Below are 15,378 nucleotides of genomic sequence, written 5' to 3' on the forward strand. Positions count from 1 at the left end.
TTTAGGGTATAATAATTTCTTGCCTGCATTAAATTAATTATATTCAATCTATCCATTTCTAGATCAATACAGAAACCTAGATGAAGACTATTGTGTTTTATCTTTTTCCTCAATAAAAGCAGGAAATATTTAATTCTGCTCTGTGGTAAGTCCCAGTATGCAACCTAGTTCTACAGCATGTGGTGAGAAATGACAAATTGTTCTGGGCTCTGAGCAGCAAGACACACAGACTATCTTTTAACTCCAAATCATTTCCCAGTTAAACTGCTTCAGAGTTAAACAATAAGATACATTCAGAGCAAAACTGGAAATAAAACCCAGACAAACTCTAGGCAATACCATAACTGCTAAAGCAATTACTAATTGACCATTTAGAGAAATTCATCACCTGGGAAGCTTGTCTGCTCTTACTCAGTACAAGAGAGACCTTGACAAATACCTATTTGTAGTACAAATAATTAAAACCTCAAACCGTTTAGAAAGCAGCATTCTCTGTAAAGCACTTATAGTGCTCTCACAAAGTGTATTATTTTGCCTAACAGAATGGAATCATGACTGCCAGCAGCAAGAGCAGGGTTTAAAGAACTTTGTCTACCCTGGAAGACAATGAGCAATAAGAAAAGTTACCTATGCTTTGTAGAATTTCTAACAGTTTCTCCCTCTTGGAATATTGAGCAACCTGAAGAATACTTTGTTGAACATCACTGCAGGCTCCACCCACGTGTCCAACAACAACAAATAAATATTCAGTTTTCAAAAATTCACCAGCCAGCCTTAAAGAGAAACAAAATTGAGCAACCTGAAATCTGCCATGCATCTTATTTTGTAAGATTTATTCATTTATGTGTAAGCAACCACCACAACAATTACTTACTTCATTTCCCACAAGGCAGAGAATATGCACACATGCGTTTTTTAGTGTCCTATGCATTTTAGAAAAGCACTAAGAAAGTTAGTATTGTTTTTCAAACTGCTGTACAAAAAATAGTAGTAAGAAGGTACACAGAACAATTACTTCCTTGCAGCTTTCTGTAACACGAACACTGTTTCCTAGCCATCTTAAGTGTTATGCATATATACACTTGAAGTAAAATGGATACCAACATATATGCTCACATTGACTGTTTTGGGGGTACTGTGTCATAATTATCCAGAGAGGGGAGAATTCTACAAGTGCTTGAATTCAAAACTTACCTTCAAAAGGCAGCATGATCCTTACCAACTGTTCAACAAAAGCACTGCTTAAAAACATACAGCTATCACATGGTATTAACCTACAGTTTCACTTATTCCGAACCAATGCCATTGGAAAAAGCTCTACCTCAGCAACAGTTTGTTCAATCCGTGTTTTTCTAAAGAAAAACTTCACACAGATCTTTTCTGTCAGAAAGTGTGCCAGAATAGGCAACTTCTAGAAATGCCCCAAAATGGTTGAGAGGTTACACTAAACTGAACTTATTAGTGTAGGCGTGCTTAATATCCAGCATACACAAAGCAGCTGCCACTACAGAAAAATAAATCAATCAGATAACAATCTTAAAGTGAAAGCTGACAACTTCAAGTTTTAGAAGAGCAGGAGCAAAGTGATCTAAAACAACTAAATCTCCCAAGGTTATTAGAGGCTTAACATGTTTGGTCTTAATATCTGACCGGAAATTAAGATCTCACCGAGAAACAGTCCTAAATTGAAAGCAAAAGAAATGTTTAAACCTTTCAGAAACTGCCTAGAAAACAAAACAGGGGAGGAGAAGAAAATAATTCGTTTCACTGGAAGAGAAAAAGCAAAATGTGCTCATTTCAAATTCATACATCAGCTACAAAATGCATAGTATTCTTAATTCCAGTACATGGAAGAGCTTTATGACACTCATCTATTAGCCAAGATCCAAGTCCAAAACCAAGTAGTATGGTAAGTAGTATGTTTGGTTACATTCATTGAAAAGAAGTCTAAATACAAGTACATGAGAGCCTGAACCCACAAGCGCTAACAAAAAGAGCACTTTGTCCTGTACTGCCTACCAAATTTGCACAGACAGAACAGTGAGGAAAAACACACTGGTTTTCCCAACTCCAGAATCAAAAGGCAGCAAATTCAGGGAGGAAAACTGACTCCAGAAAAGAAAGGTTTTCACTCTGTAAAGCAAGAGCATTATCACTAGATATTCCAGTTTCAAAAGACAGAATGTTATACATTCCCAAACTGTGATCCAGCACTCAACTATTGAAGTCTTCTACCAGTGTTCGTAAATCCCAACAGTAGAAAGGTAAATATGGTTCTCTATAAACCAGAAGCAAACTGTAAACATCCTGCACAGGTGAAGGAATCTCCTTTCAGGTGCTGGTAGTTACTGTATTCTTGACTATCACCTCTCAGTATGTAGCACAACACACACCAAGAGCATTAGCCAAAACTCATTGATAAGGACAGCAGCAAAGGTCCTCTCAACCCTCATTTTAAAGGGAGATAATCTTTTCCCATGATCTAGTGGGAATGCTCGACTCCCTGCTGCATAAACAAGCCCATTTATTAGTTCAGTACAAGGCAACTAAAGATGGTTTTTCCTCACCTCCAAAAACAAGAAAATTTTAGTTCAGGCCTATTTGAAAGGCCAGAAGACAGCTGTCAGAACATGACCCACTGAAGTTCAAGTATTGCAGTGGTCTGATCAGCTTACATATTCTCAAACGGTAAGATGCTTGCAAGTGTTTTAGTCTGATACAACAGTATCAACACCACAAAAGCTACAAAATTCTCAAATGCTCAGATTCAAGTTTTAGAGCATTCCAATTTAAAAATAATCATCAGATATCAGTTTATTCAAAAGCAGAAAACAGTATTCCCATTCACCCATATAGAAAGAGATGTTTTGTTGTTATTCCTTTGCTCAGCACCACCTTCTGTTGCATCCTGCTCTCTAAGTCTGGGAAGGGAAGCTTTAAGAGTAGTGAGTAGTAAAGCTTTAAGACTCATCCAAAACTCATTTCTGGAAGTTTTAAACTACCAAAAGCAAATAGTGTGTATGCACATGAGAATGGATTCTAGATCAAAGGCTGGTAACCTGAGGAACAGTTCGCTTCTCCATATTATGCCTTGATACCAAAGACAGCAGTGCCAGTGTTGCTTGTTAAAGAGTGGGATCACTGCTTTTGAATTTACATGGTGGTGGGGGTGGTGTCAGATTGGCCAGTGTATGAGGACTTGATTTTTCACACACTTCTAAAGTTGCTTGAGAGTCTCCAGCTAAAGTAAACAATTCATCTATACATAAAAAGGGGAAACCTTTAACAAGGAATGTTAACATTGCTGCTTTTCAGTATCTTCTAGCAAGTTTACAATCTTCTAAACATAAACAGCATCCTTAACCCTTCAGAAATTTATTTTTTAAAAATATACAAATACATCTTCAGATATATTTCTACCCTTACTCTACCTACCTCTGAACTTCTTCAGGAAAAGTGGCACTGAACATCAACGTTTGACGTCTATCTTTTGGTGGCATGCTTGGGTAAGAAATTAGCTTCTTCATATCTGGACCGAAACCCATATCAAGCATACGGTCTGCTTCATCTAGCACCAAGTATTTCACTTTATTCAGACCAATCTGTAGATATTTCAGTGAAAGAAAAAATTATTGGCTCACAGACACTGACACTTCTACAATTTCCTAGTTGGCAAAATCCAACTTTACTTACTTCGTTCTACTAAAAGTATATATTATTCACAATTAATGCCCAATGTTGTCCCAAGTATTATGTTTTGTTTACACTCCAAGCTCTATTTAACTTTTTAAGCTTACATCTACATTAATTTTGATAGCATGCTTACAACAAAGTGCTTCAGTACTGTGTTCAGCAATGTAAATCAGAATGGAGCCTACTGTAGATCAACTATTATTACATCTGTTTTGAAATTATATCTGAACTTTAGAGATGTTTTCTCCCATTCTTCTCATCATAACATATTCTTAAAAAACTTCTTGTTCTGATGAAAGTAATGGTGGAAGGCACATTAAGGACAACATTACAACATCCTTTCTGCTGATAAAGAGTGTCATTTTAAATAGAATCCTGAGAACCACAGAAGCCACAGTTTTATCAACAAAAGCGTTTTTCTTCCCAAACTTCATTTGTTCAGTGCAACATCACTGAGCTACCATTATACAATACAGCAAGTTTCAACTGAGAACTTACAATACTATGGCTGGAAAAACATAAATACAAAGATAACATTACTTCTAGAGTTTATTATTTTGAATAAATTAATACTAAAATATTAAAAGAGTTGATATTAGGAAAGTAGTTCCACAGACAGGTAAACAGCTATTGTACCAAAAATAAGAAATCAAGTGAAAAATCCAGTATGGAGTTTTTCCCACAAGGCGTAAGAAAAGGTGTACTACTATTTAATACCCTAAAATTTAATCACCAAGGATACTGCAGCCTTTCTGATACAAATCTTATCTTCCATTGCCTTCAAAAGAAACTGGAGAGATCTATACTCAAGTTACTCTTTTAAATACTTTATTTATTATTTAGTACACATCCTGAGGAATTGCTTAACCACCCTCCAGATGCATGTCACCTTGATTTGCTTCAGGGCTGCTGCAATAGAAACTTCCTAAATTCTAAATTTGGACACCATAAAATAAAAATAAAAGCTCAAGTGTAGTTCTAAGTAAGTGCACGAATAAATGCCACATATTGACAGGTTTTCACGTCTTTATCTTTACTTCTATCAACTTTAAAGAATGAGCAGCAATATGTAGCCAGAAGGCTGAGACTATTTATGAAATTTGGACTAAGTTTTAAAATCTTACCTTCTCTTTTCCAAGGATGTCCATAAGCCTTCCTGGTGTGGCACATAGTATATTACAGCCTTGCATCACCTGACGAATTGAATGACCTGTTTGTGTTCCTCCATAGATCACAACAGGCCTTATGCAAGTCCTATGTATAGAAAATATTCTTATCACATTTATGTAACTGCAGTGGTTTTGTTTTTAAGCCTCAAAACATGTAGAAATCACATTAATGGACATTCCGATCCAGATTAGATAGAGGCTGCACATGTGGCTGAGAAGGAACACACTGCATCTCACTGCATTTTTCCTCTCTCCCTTCAACTGAGATACAATCCACAGTATTAACTGAAATGGTGTTGGACATTGTTCCATTTTTTATGACATACTGGGTAGAAAAAGAAGAGAAAATGAAGTATGCTTTTAAAGCTTCAGAGGTTATCTTATCACATCTCACAGGGCAATATAACACAGATGAATACATCTGTATAAAATATACACAGATGAATCAGTTTGTAAGGCAAATAACCATATGAGCACATAGTATGCCACTCAAGCATTAGACAGCAGATTTATGCCAACACTGAACTGTGTATTACTCTTCCTAGTAGGGGTGTCAGATCTATTGAGAAAATCTGCATCAGGTTCTTCTGCAGAAGAGACAAGCTCTACTAACAAGTACTGCCTCATGCAGTTAAACAAATACAAGGTTTATAACCTTCATGAAGGCTTCTATTTGCATGCCATGTGCAATTTTTATACTCACCTCCAAGCCAGCTGTTCTTGATGATAATTATTTCAACTTTGCATGCAACAAGGGTGAACCAGATAAACCTGGTGGATTTTCATCCTTGAAATGGAACTTTGCAGAATGTTTTTTAGCCATGAATAAAGACATTGGACTAGTAACATGATGTACTCACTAAAAGTTAGTAGTGGATATATTTTTGAATTAAACTAAAGGGGCTTAAGAGCACCATGAATCTGAACTGAGCAATATACATACAATTCCTTAAAGGCAACAGATTAGCACACATCTTGGGGAACTGCTTAACTACTCTCCAGATGCATGTCACTTTGACTTGTCGGGTGCTGCTATAGAAACTTTCTAAATTCAAAAGCTGGTTTATCTTGAAATAATCTGTACTCAGTTTCAGAGATAGTAATTAATAAATTAGCTACACAAGTAGAACAGTTTGAGATTAAAAACAGATATTTCAAGTAACACATCTGGCAAAAAAAAAAAACAAAAAAAAAACATGCTGATATGATGCAACTTCCCCAAAGCAAAGAACAGCATCCAGCATGAGTTTCCATGAAAAATCAAAGGCAGGTCTAAGTTATTGCAGATTTTGTACTGACAAAGTTACACTCTCCATTCCATCTCCTGTAGATGGAAGACAGTAACAAGCCGTTATCTAAAACTAACTTATCTCCTCCCATGCACTAGTGCAATCTGTCGTTGTGCAACAGAAATATCACTGGCAAAAATGTACTTCCTCATGCAACATGCAGGGGCTCAATGGCAAGTTAATTTTTGTTTCATTTTGAGGAAGTAGCATTATCACAGCTCGTCTGAGCACCTAAATATTTTTGTTGCACACCAACAGCACTGAAAAGTCCAAACTACAGGAGTTACCACAAACTACAACAAAGTTAACTAAAACCACTTCCTCCCAGCAAAGATGAAAATAAAAGTACAGTCAAATTATACAAGGCAAGATAGACTTAAGTTATATCATTCTGTTTTTCCTCATAAAGACTACAGGGAAAGTTTAGGATTCACCTCCTCTCCAAGTTAGAGTAAGCCTCTTCTCCCCCAAGTAATGTCATAAGAATACAACTTTAAATCCCTAACCATATGGTAAGAAATCTGCTAACCAGATCTACCATCTAAATTCAAGTGCTTGTTGTCAGTCGATTTCACCGACAGTAATCTTTTTTCTTTTTCTTTTTTTGCAAGAGTTTGTTGAAAGATAAGAACACTGCTGAATAAAGCCAAATAAGCAGTATCAGGCAAAGGTACAAAAGCTTACCCATATGCAAATTTTCTTGCTTCTAGGAAGATCTGGTTTATCAATTCTCTAGTTGGAGCTACAATAATACATTCTGGTTCTTGCTGCTCTTTAAAACAACTGGCAGTTATGCCATCTCTCATCATATGCGCCACAATTGGTAGAAGAAAAGCTGCCTGAAGAGTAAGCATCAATGTGTAAGCTACTTAGTCTTAAAATAATGTTTACATTAGTCACACTGAAGGCTATGTGTCAATCTCAAAACTAGAATGATACAGCACCTTATCAACTTCAAAGAAAACAGGCTGTACGAACAGTCACGTACCAGCTAACTTCCAAGTTCTTCAAACAGTTCACCACACTGCACTGGCATACAATCATGATTAAGCAACCCAAAATTAAAATAGCCCCAAATACAGAACATTTACTTAGAAGCTTTTTATTATCATCAGTAGGTATGAGACACAGATCTCTAGACTACTTAAAGAGCAAAGCGGTAGCACACAGTTGCATTATCAGTCTTACTTCCAGCTAAGACTAGTTACACCCAAAACAGCAGCTATACAGCTACCCAAAAAGTAATTCAGAGTATTTATAACAGAAGTTTTAGAACATTTCTCCTCTACCCTTCCTCTAACAGAAAAGAATGTGTCTGCTCTTCAGAACTAGTAACTAATAAGCTACATAAAGCTAGAATTACATGCTGCACCAAATGTCACAAGGTTATATTTAATAGTCAAATATTTTAATACAAGAACCGTTAGTATATTAGACAGTTTAACAGGTTGAAACAAGTATTACTTCTAGTCACTGTACCATGATCTGACTGAGATCAGATCATATTCCTCCTGCATTAGCCAGAGCACGAGAGTGTGTTTATGACCACCTTATGCTTTTAGGCCAGCTTCAGGATGACACATTGTACTAAAAGTCTGGCATAAGCTTAAAAAAAAAAAAAAAAAAAAAGTTTTGAACTGTTTTTTCTGATCAACAGCTCCCACGTGTCTATACCACTTCCGATTCTGTATCGGTAGCCCTGAAGACCAGCCTGCTGTATCAAGCCATCAGTTCACTGAAATATTTGAAGAGAAATTCTCCCTGACAACATGACTATCCATCCATCATTCATTTGTGCTTAATACTACACCTGTCTAATGCATTAACTTGCACTGAAATTACAATAGAGTTACACCAAATGCTTCACAGCAGAGGAAGCCTGAACTGGCAAAATTGATGCACCTAAGGCATCAAAGCACCTAAAACTAAGGTCACACATTTTATGTATGTGCAAACACTTCAGAAATATCTTACAGTTTTTCCAGATCCTGTCTGGGCACATGCCATTAAATCTCGTCCTGCAAGTATAATGGGAATACTGTACTTCTGCACTGGAGTAAGTTTAGAATATCCAGCTTTAGCAATGTTCTTGTTTAAAGTCTGACAGAGGTTAGCTTCTTCAAAAGTCTGTAAAGAAAAGTATTTTACAATACGTAACACCACTTACATAAGCTTAAAAAAATGAGATGCTTATCATATGATTTAGACATCCAAACACTAAAAAGCTGTAATTTTGAGGGAGCCTCACTAGTCATCTAGATTGTCACAATTCCTACAGTAAAAGCCCCCAAATTTTTTCAACTACCTATGCCACTCAAAGTTCCTGTAAGATGGAAGACCTTCAGTATGTCTTATGAGCTTTGACAAAAACTGCACAGAAGCCATGTATTACATCTTGATTTAAGCAGGTAAGCCCACATCATGGTGTTCTATAAGACAAATTCTGCAGTTTTATTTCGTGTAGATCTGCTCTTGGTTTCCTGAGTGATATAGGTGCTTTGGTAAGTTAAAGCAACACTCCTGCTGAGGGGGGAAAAAAAGTATACGTGACGAAATAGTTTCACTTCAATAAGTTAAGGTGGGCATTTAGAAGGTAGGCAGGGGAAAAACTCTGCATATTCTCTTCATTCACAGGTGCTGCTACCACTCCTTTTCCTCCTCATCCTCCCCCAAAAGGGGACTTTTTTGAAATAGTCAATGATTAAGAACAGTGATACAAATGTCTGGGAGCAAGGTTATATATTGTTTTTAAGTAATAACTTTTGCCACAGAAAGCAGGACCAGAAGTTACTTAAAAAACCTTGTCGGTCAAAATGAACAGTATTTCAACAAATGCTCACTTCAGCTGTTAAATATTTCCAATAACATATTTCAACGTGAATATTGCAAGCCCTTCTATAAACTGGTGCCAAAGACTTCTTTCTTTTAAGATCTAAAATACGTATGGTATAAAATCTAAGGACTATATTTCCTGTCCATATAGTATTACTTTTTCTAGGCTGTTTCTATGTTTTGTAAATATCATTTCAATTCAAATTTGTGTTTTCTTTCCAACACAGTACTGCCCGCAGGATTCAGTCTTCAGTATTTTCATTAGCAGTGAACACTAGACTTCGGACACATCCCTGCAGTATTACACTCAACAGAACCTCCGAGATTAACAAGTTCACTAACCAGTATTGCTGGTGGAGGGTCAAGTCCTGATACTTCGACAACGTTTTGGTCATATTTGTCAAAATTAATTCCTGTCTGATAATGTGCAAAGATGGCGGCTTCATCATCAGGTGGAGGAGGAGGCACATAGGTCACCTTCGGACCTTAAGAGTACAAGCATACAAGTTCATGAGCAATATAAAGAAAACAAAGTAATTTTAAGTACAGAGCTACTAACATTCAGTTCAGTTAAATGTCACTTAGACTTGCCTCCACTTCTAGAAGAGGAAGAAATCTCACATGAATTTTATTAAAAATTAGTTTTATACTATTAGTTCTAATCCTCATTTGCAAGTATAAAGCCACTCTTGTAAAGCCTTCTTGTCTCATGTTTGCTCAAGGACCTTATTTTAAAGAATCACTTTATGGAAGTTAGGCTCTACCTTATCAACAAGCAGCAAAAAAAAAATCTACCATAAAGGATCTTTACATTACAAGTTGTGTCTATTCAATAACTAAATTCATTTATTAGTATACAAGGATATGATTACTTTGTCCTTGACAGCATATTTATGACTCTGTATACTTGTAAGATACTTTTCATGCTAAAAGTTCCAGAAGTTTTAAAATGAGTTATTTGATGTTTACTTAAGGTTAGCAACAGAAGCTGTTTCAGAGGGACCTCAAAATGAGGAGGAATCATGAATGACTTATTCACACAAGAGTCGGTTCACTATTTGTCCTTTTGCATTTCAGTAGGAAGAAAGAGGCAAAATAAATCCAGAATCATTTACCAAAAACACTCCAGGTAAGTAAACATTCTATTAGACTGTCTCAAACAATATTTTCAATACATGCTAGAAAGTCATCACATATTTTAACCTGATCTCCTGTATATACGGGTCATTCTGTCCTTTACTAGAGCTCAGCAAATACATCAAGCATATTTTCCAAAAATGGTATCTTAAATGGAACATCTGAGAATCCACTGCTCCCTTAGCAGTTTGCTTTAACAACTAGTCACTTAGATGTGTGGACTACTGATAATTTAATTTCTTTCAAACAGTTGTGTCCCAACTAGACGAGCACTACCTTTAAAAGGAAACCACCATCAGCAGAAGAGTTTCTTCAAGTATAAGGAATTCTATAGCTGCCCATTCCAAAGAGCTGCTCATCTTTATTTAGGTGAAAATAATTACACTATTGCACAGTGATTTAAAAATTAGCAGAGTTTAAACATATCAATAGTAATTGCTTGGCAATTAATGTCACACAAAAAAAATATTTTAAGATGGTTGTATATCTTACCTGTATCACCACCTGTTTCACTAGCAGACTTCCAGGAACCTTAAGCAAGAGAACATTCTTTGAGTTAAAAGGAAAGTAAAATTGTCATGTTACTTACAAAGAAGCTACTTACTTCTTCCAGAACCTATTTCTTCATCATGTCCTTTGTAACCTCCTGTTAAGGCAAGTGGTTTCAAAATTAACTGCTTTTAGAGAAATGCTCATTTAATACAAGTTCTACATAAGAATCTTAATGAAAAACAACGAGAAGCACTCAGAAAAACTAAACAGTGGATCCCAATACAATTGCAGAATGAGTGGAAATATTCAGCTCAATAGTGAAAGCTTAGTTGTGGAAAGCCAGAAGGCCCAACATTTGTGTTTTAAAGAGCCTAGAGAAGATCCAAGAGCACAGAGTTTAGCAGGACCTGGCAGTAAAAATACAAAGGAATTAAATCCAGCATCTTGCTGACTGCAGACTAGATGATGCTTATTTCATTTATAGTACACAAGTCTATCATCAAAACAAATGCAGTCATCCCAGATACGAGATGAGCACCCTAAGACAACTACATAAAATGACTTTTAAGACAAGTGAGCCCTTCTAAACCAAGTGTATGCATGCCCAGAGTAGGTGTAGTTTTCTATAATCAGCCAAAAAAGCATTTAATACGAAACTAAAGCCAAAAAATGTCAATTTTATAACCTTAGTTAATTCTGAAGCAAAGGGTTTTTTTTCCTAGAGCTGATCAAGAAATTCATACATGTGTATCATTATATCATCTTAATTTTAAGAACCAGTCAACATTTCCACAAAGTCAGGAAATGCTTGTTTTATGCTATCTATACCAGCAACTTCCAAATAACTAGAGTCATAAAAGTCACTATCATGGTAACCGAGATTTAGGTGAGTATTTAAGTCAGAAAAAGAAGATTATCCTGTTACTTCAACAGCCACAGATTTTATAAAATCCACTCCATGAAGATTCTGACCTTGGCATCCAAATGTTCTGCTTCTGTAGCTTTCACTATCACCTGAAAAAACAAAAACATTTATTCTTAAATATATGCAGTAAAACTGCAGTAGCTCCCATCAGACATAAAATTTTTATTAATAAAACTGAGCTTTTATGCAGCAGCATTTCCAGAATCTCTTTTCAATCCTTAATCTTACAATGGTTAAAGCTTTTATTTTACATATCACTGCCTCTAGCTACTTTATGCAGGAAGCTGCACTGCTGACTTCAAAGGGCAGGAGCCATTAATGAAGATTCTGCAAGAGAAAGGCTTGAATCAATAAGGAATGTGAGACTGAATGAAGAGGAAGGACAAGAACAGTTGACATAGGTTCTCCTCTCAAATGTTTAGCTCAGGTCATTCATAAAGTCATACTGTGAGACACTGACAGTCTGAGACTGGTGTTACAGAAGTATAGAGATCCCGCAATTCCTCCTTTCCCCTCTCATTTGCATGCCTCCAAATGCATCAGCATCAGCATAAAAAGAAAGAACAGGAGCAGTGCAGCTTAATAAGCTGATTGTTCATTCTCAAAAAGATTGAATTACTGACTTAGATAACTGCATGAATGTTAGTTCCAAAGAGGCAGACAGTACAGTAACTTGGACCGTGAACGCCCTGTTCCGCACCATAGTCTTAAGCAGCTTTGTGAAATCACACTTGCATTAAGGTGGTGACAGAGAATCAAAACAAAGATGCAACAGTGTATGCGCTTTAATAGACTTATTTTTTCCATCAAAAGGTGAAATGTACCCACACAGCATCTCTAACATGCAAAAAAACAAAACTGTTCTAAGAGAAGCCAGGACTACTGTGCCTTCATTAATCATGTAATCTCTATTAGAAGGGCCTGACCACTATTCAGAGAAGGAGGGCATGACAGAACAGCCTATCAGAGCTTTTATGCAAAACTATGGCACATAGCTGTTGAAAGAGCAACTGCTGAGCACATCACATCAGAATACCCTTTGTTAGATCCAGAGACATTCCCTGCCTTACTATAAAGGGATACTTTTCCCTTGCAGCAAACTACTCTCAGGAAGAATTATCTTCCCACATGTCATTCTCTACAGTCTAGACTAACTACCACCTACAAAAATCTTTAACTGTTATAGTACAAATACCATACCTTAATGGTGGAAAAAAAAAGAAGAAATGGCAATGCTATACTAAGGATGCACGTACATCCACCAAGTGAATATTATTAGCATGTTGCCTCTATAAACATGTGAGTTTCTAAAAACCATGATTTGAACCAAACAATCTGAAGAAACCTAATTTCAACTAAATCACATACAGGCAAGTCAAATGTCCTTGAGATACTGCTGAAAACAGATGCTAATCAATTGCATCTTTCTACAATGAGAAATTTTTACAGACATCACACAATATTCTTAGAGAGCATCAGTCACATACTACCCATTGTACCAGTTTACTGCTGTTTCTAGTCTGAACTATGAGAATTGGAGCAATGGATATTATGCGTTAAGTAGCATGATATACAGGTTGCAAGTTACAGCAGCATCAACAGCAAAGGAAGATAGGATTATGAGGGAAAACTCCTTTACTGATAGCAAAATGTCATTAGAATAAGGTCATCTTGAAGATCTGGCTTCAAGCAACAAACCTTACACGTTGTCAGCCTGGACAGATCTAAAATATGTCTTTCCCTCAAAACACAACCAAGGGAAAGCCGGGGGAAGGTACAGCGAGGGTGGTTCTAGAACAACTTCAGAAGCGAGCAAGTTCATAAAAACTTATTTCAAGCTGTTTAGCACCCCTTCCTTGTTGTGGATTGACTGGTCCAGAAACAGTAAGACCAGTAACTACAAAAGATAACAGCTTTGAAAAATCCAATGATCAAAATCTATCCAAGTTATAAAAACACTTGGTGTGTGCATGCAAGCAAGGTATCTAACATTTGCAGTAGGCTGTTTAATTTAGATGGGATCAAGCTAATAGCATCTGGTGAAACTAAGTGCAAAGATGCACTTAGTTAATTATGTTGCAAAGAATCAGCAATGAGGAAATCAAAAAGGTTCACTACCCTAACAAAACATCTCACCTGCAGGTCCTCCAAGTGCTCCTCTCTCCCTAGAGGCAAAACTGCTAGATTGAGGTCTGTCCCTTTGCTCATTTTTAGCACCTGTAAGTTACATACAATGTAATGGGTATTGTGTCTAGAATTGTGTATAAAATATTATGAAGTACTATGCTTCAAACTATTACTATTTCTTCCCAGTACACCTTACAATGCAACAGCCCTAAGAGGTTCTTTAAAAATCCTACACATGCAGTATTTTTCCCAGTGACAGTACTTGGCAAAACAGCAGTCTACATGCCATAACATAGCTACAACACAAGAGCTATTTTGTAGTAATCTCCTTTCATAATTATAACATCTACCTTTATACTTCTAGTTCTCAAAGAGTAACCAACCTGAAAAGAACAATCAAGTGTATGCTTCTTCATAAAACAGTCAATATAAGTAAATACTTACTCTGACTTTGTCCAAAGCCTCCAGAAACTCCTCTAAAACCTCCTTTCCGTGTACTGGGACCTTCTAAGTTGTTCCTTTCTTGAAAACCTGTAGTACAGCATAACACAACATTTCAATTTGCCTAACTTTGTTGGGCAACTCAAGTACCTTTTATAACTATTCTTCTTGATCCTAATTTTATGAGTTACAATAATAAGTGTTAAGTCAAGTGACTGAGTCAATCAGGATAACAGATGATTCAAGTCAAGACTAAGTGGTTTGCCTAAACATATTCCCGAAGAAATATGGAGAGAAGGAAAGTCTATCCCACCCCATACTACTGCTTCTTGCAAGAAAAAGATCAAACAAAGAATGCGGACTGCTACTTGAAGTATTTGAGTTTACACACGTAAGTGTTTAAACAGAGAGTTCCTCACTTTTAAGTCCTCAGTTTTGACACAGGTCAGTTCAGTCCTCTGGTTCAGACGCAGGACAATTAACAGCATTTGTACTTTCTTGGTTTTAGTAACCAGTTACCATAGTAAGGTAATATTCTATTTACTGCCTACTATGCGGCCAGGATTGACGCATCTGAACACCTTACTTTACGCTCTTCTTTCTCTTTTCATTTGCCTATGAACACAGTTTCTAAGTCTAACATTAGCACAGAAATCTCCACCTTGTAGGCAGAACATATTTTAACTTCTGTAAAGCCAGGAACAAGTTCCCTATACAGTTCTTGGAGTTATCCTAAACTGCTTCCTAACAAAGCCAAGTACACTGAGTCAGTAACAAATTTGAGATTGGCTAAAGAACACAACCACCCAGTTCTGAAGAATTTAAATATCCAGCTTTCTTCAAGTACCTTTTGCATTTTTGATTTATCCATATTTAATATATTACTCAAAATTGCTCAGTTGCTGTAGACAACATGTCAAAGAATTCAATGTATTTTCATGTCTACCCTCTTCTTTAGTCACCCTTCTGATGGGAAGGGAGAGGAAGATGACAGCCACATTCATAAACAAGCTACTTCTCATTTAAGAGACAGGGGCCAGTTTTAGGATTTGTCACAAATCCTGAGCAGGCCACTTTTGCAGTTTACTCCTTAGCCTTTATTCTTCTATTAAATATCTTTTTTATCATCTTGTAATGACAAAGATCACCTTCCGCTAAATGTGATCAAAAGGTTCTACCACAGGCATCTATTTCCTTCTCCTCCAATTCCTGGTGCATGCATATTTAAACATAGCCACTGCCATTTGAGTTCTTCCAAATGCAAAATAAATAA

At 36.5% G+C, this 15,378-nt stretch overlaps 1 protein-coding gene across 1 annotated transcript in view; it reads right to left on the reverse strand.

Annotated features, from left to right (window-relative positions):
- The window catches only part of DDX4 (DEAD-box helicase 4), a 32,081-nt gene that overhangs the window by 7,840 nt on the left and 8,863 nt on the right, over positions 1-15,378 (reverse strand). The window contains exons 6-14 of the mRNA XM_062600503.1: positions 14,109-14,195; positions 13,674-13,754; positions 10,725-10,766; positions 9,326-9,468; positions 8,126-8,278; positions 6,836-6,990; positions 4,818-4,947; positions 3,436-3,602; positions 628-773 (exon numbers count right to left, since the gene is read on the reverse strand). Of these exons, the coding sequence (XP_062456487.1) occupies positions 628-773; positions 3,436-3,602; positions 4,818-4,947; positions 6,836-6,990; positions 8,126-8,278; positions 9,326-9,468; positions 10,725-10,766; positions 13,674-13,754; positions 14,109-14,195 (1,104 nt within the window). The remainder of the gene's footprint in view (positions 1-627; positions 774-3,435; positions 3,603-4,817; positions 4,948-6,835; positions 6,991-8,125; positions 8,279-9,325; positions 9,469-10,724; positions 10,767-13,673; positions 13,755-14,108; positions 14,196-15,378) is intronic.

The sequence above is a fragment of the Rhea pennata genome, chromosome Z, assembly GCF_028389875.1.
Source record: "Rhea pennata isolate bPtePen1 chromosome Z, bPtePen1.pri, whole genome shotgun sequence".
Taxonomy (NCBI): domain Eukaryota; kingdom Metazoa; phylum Chordata; class Aves; order Rheiformes; family Rheidae; genus Rhea; species Rhea pennata.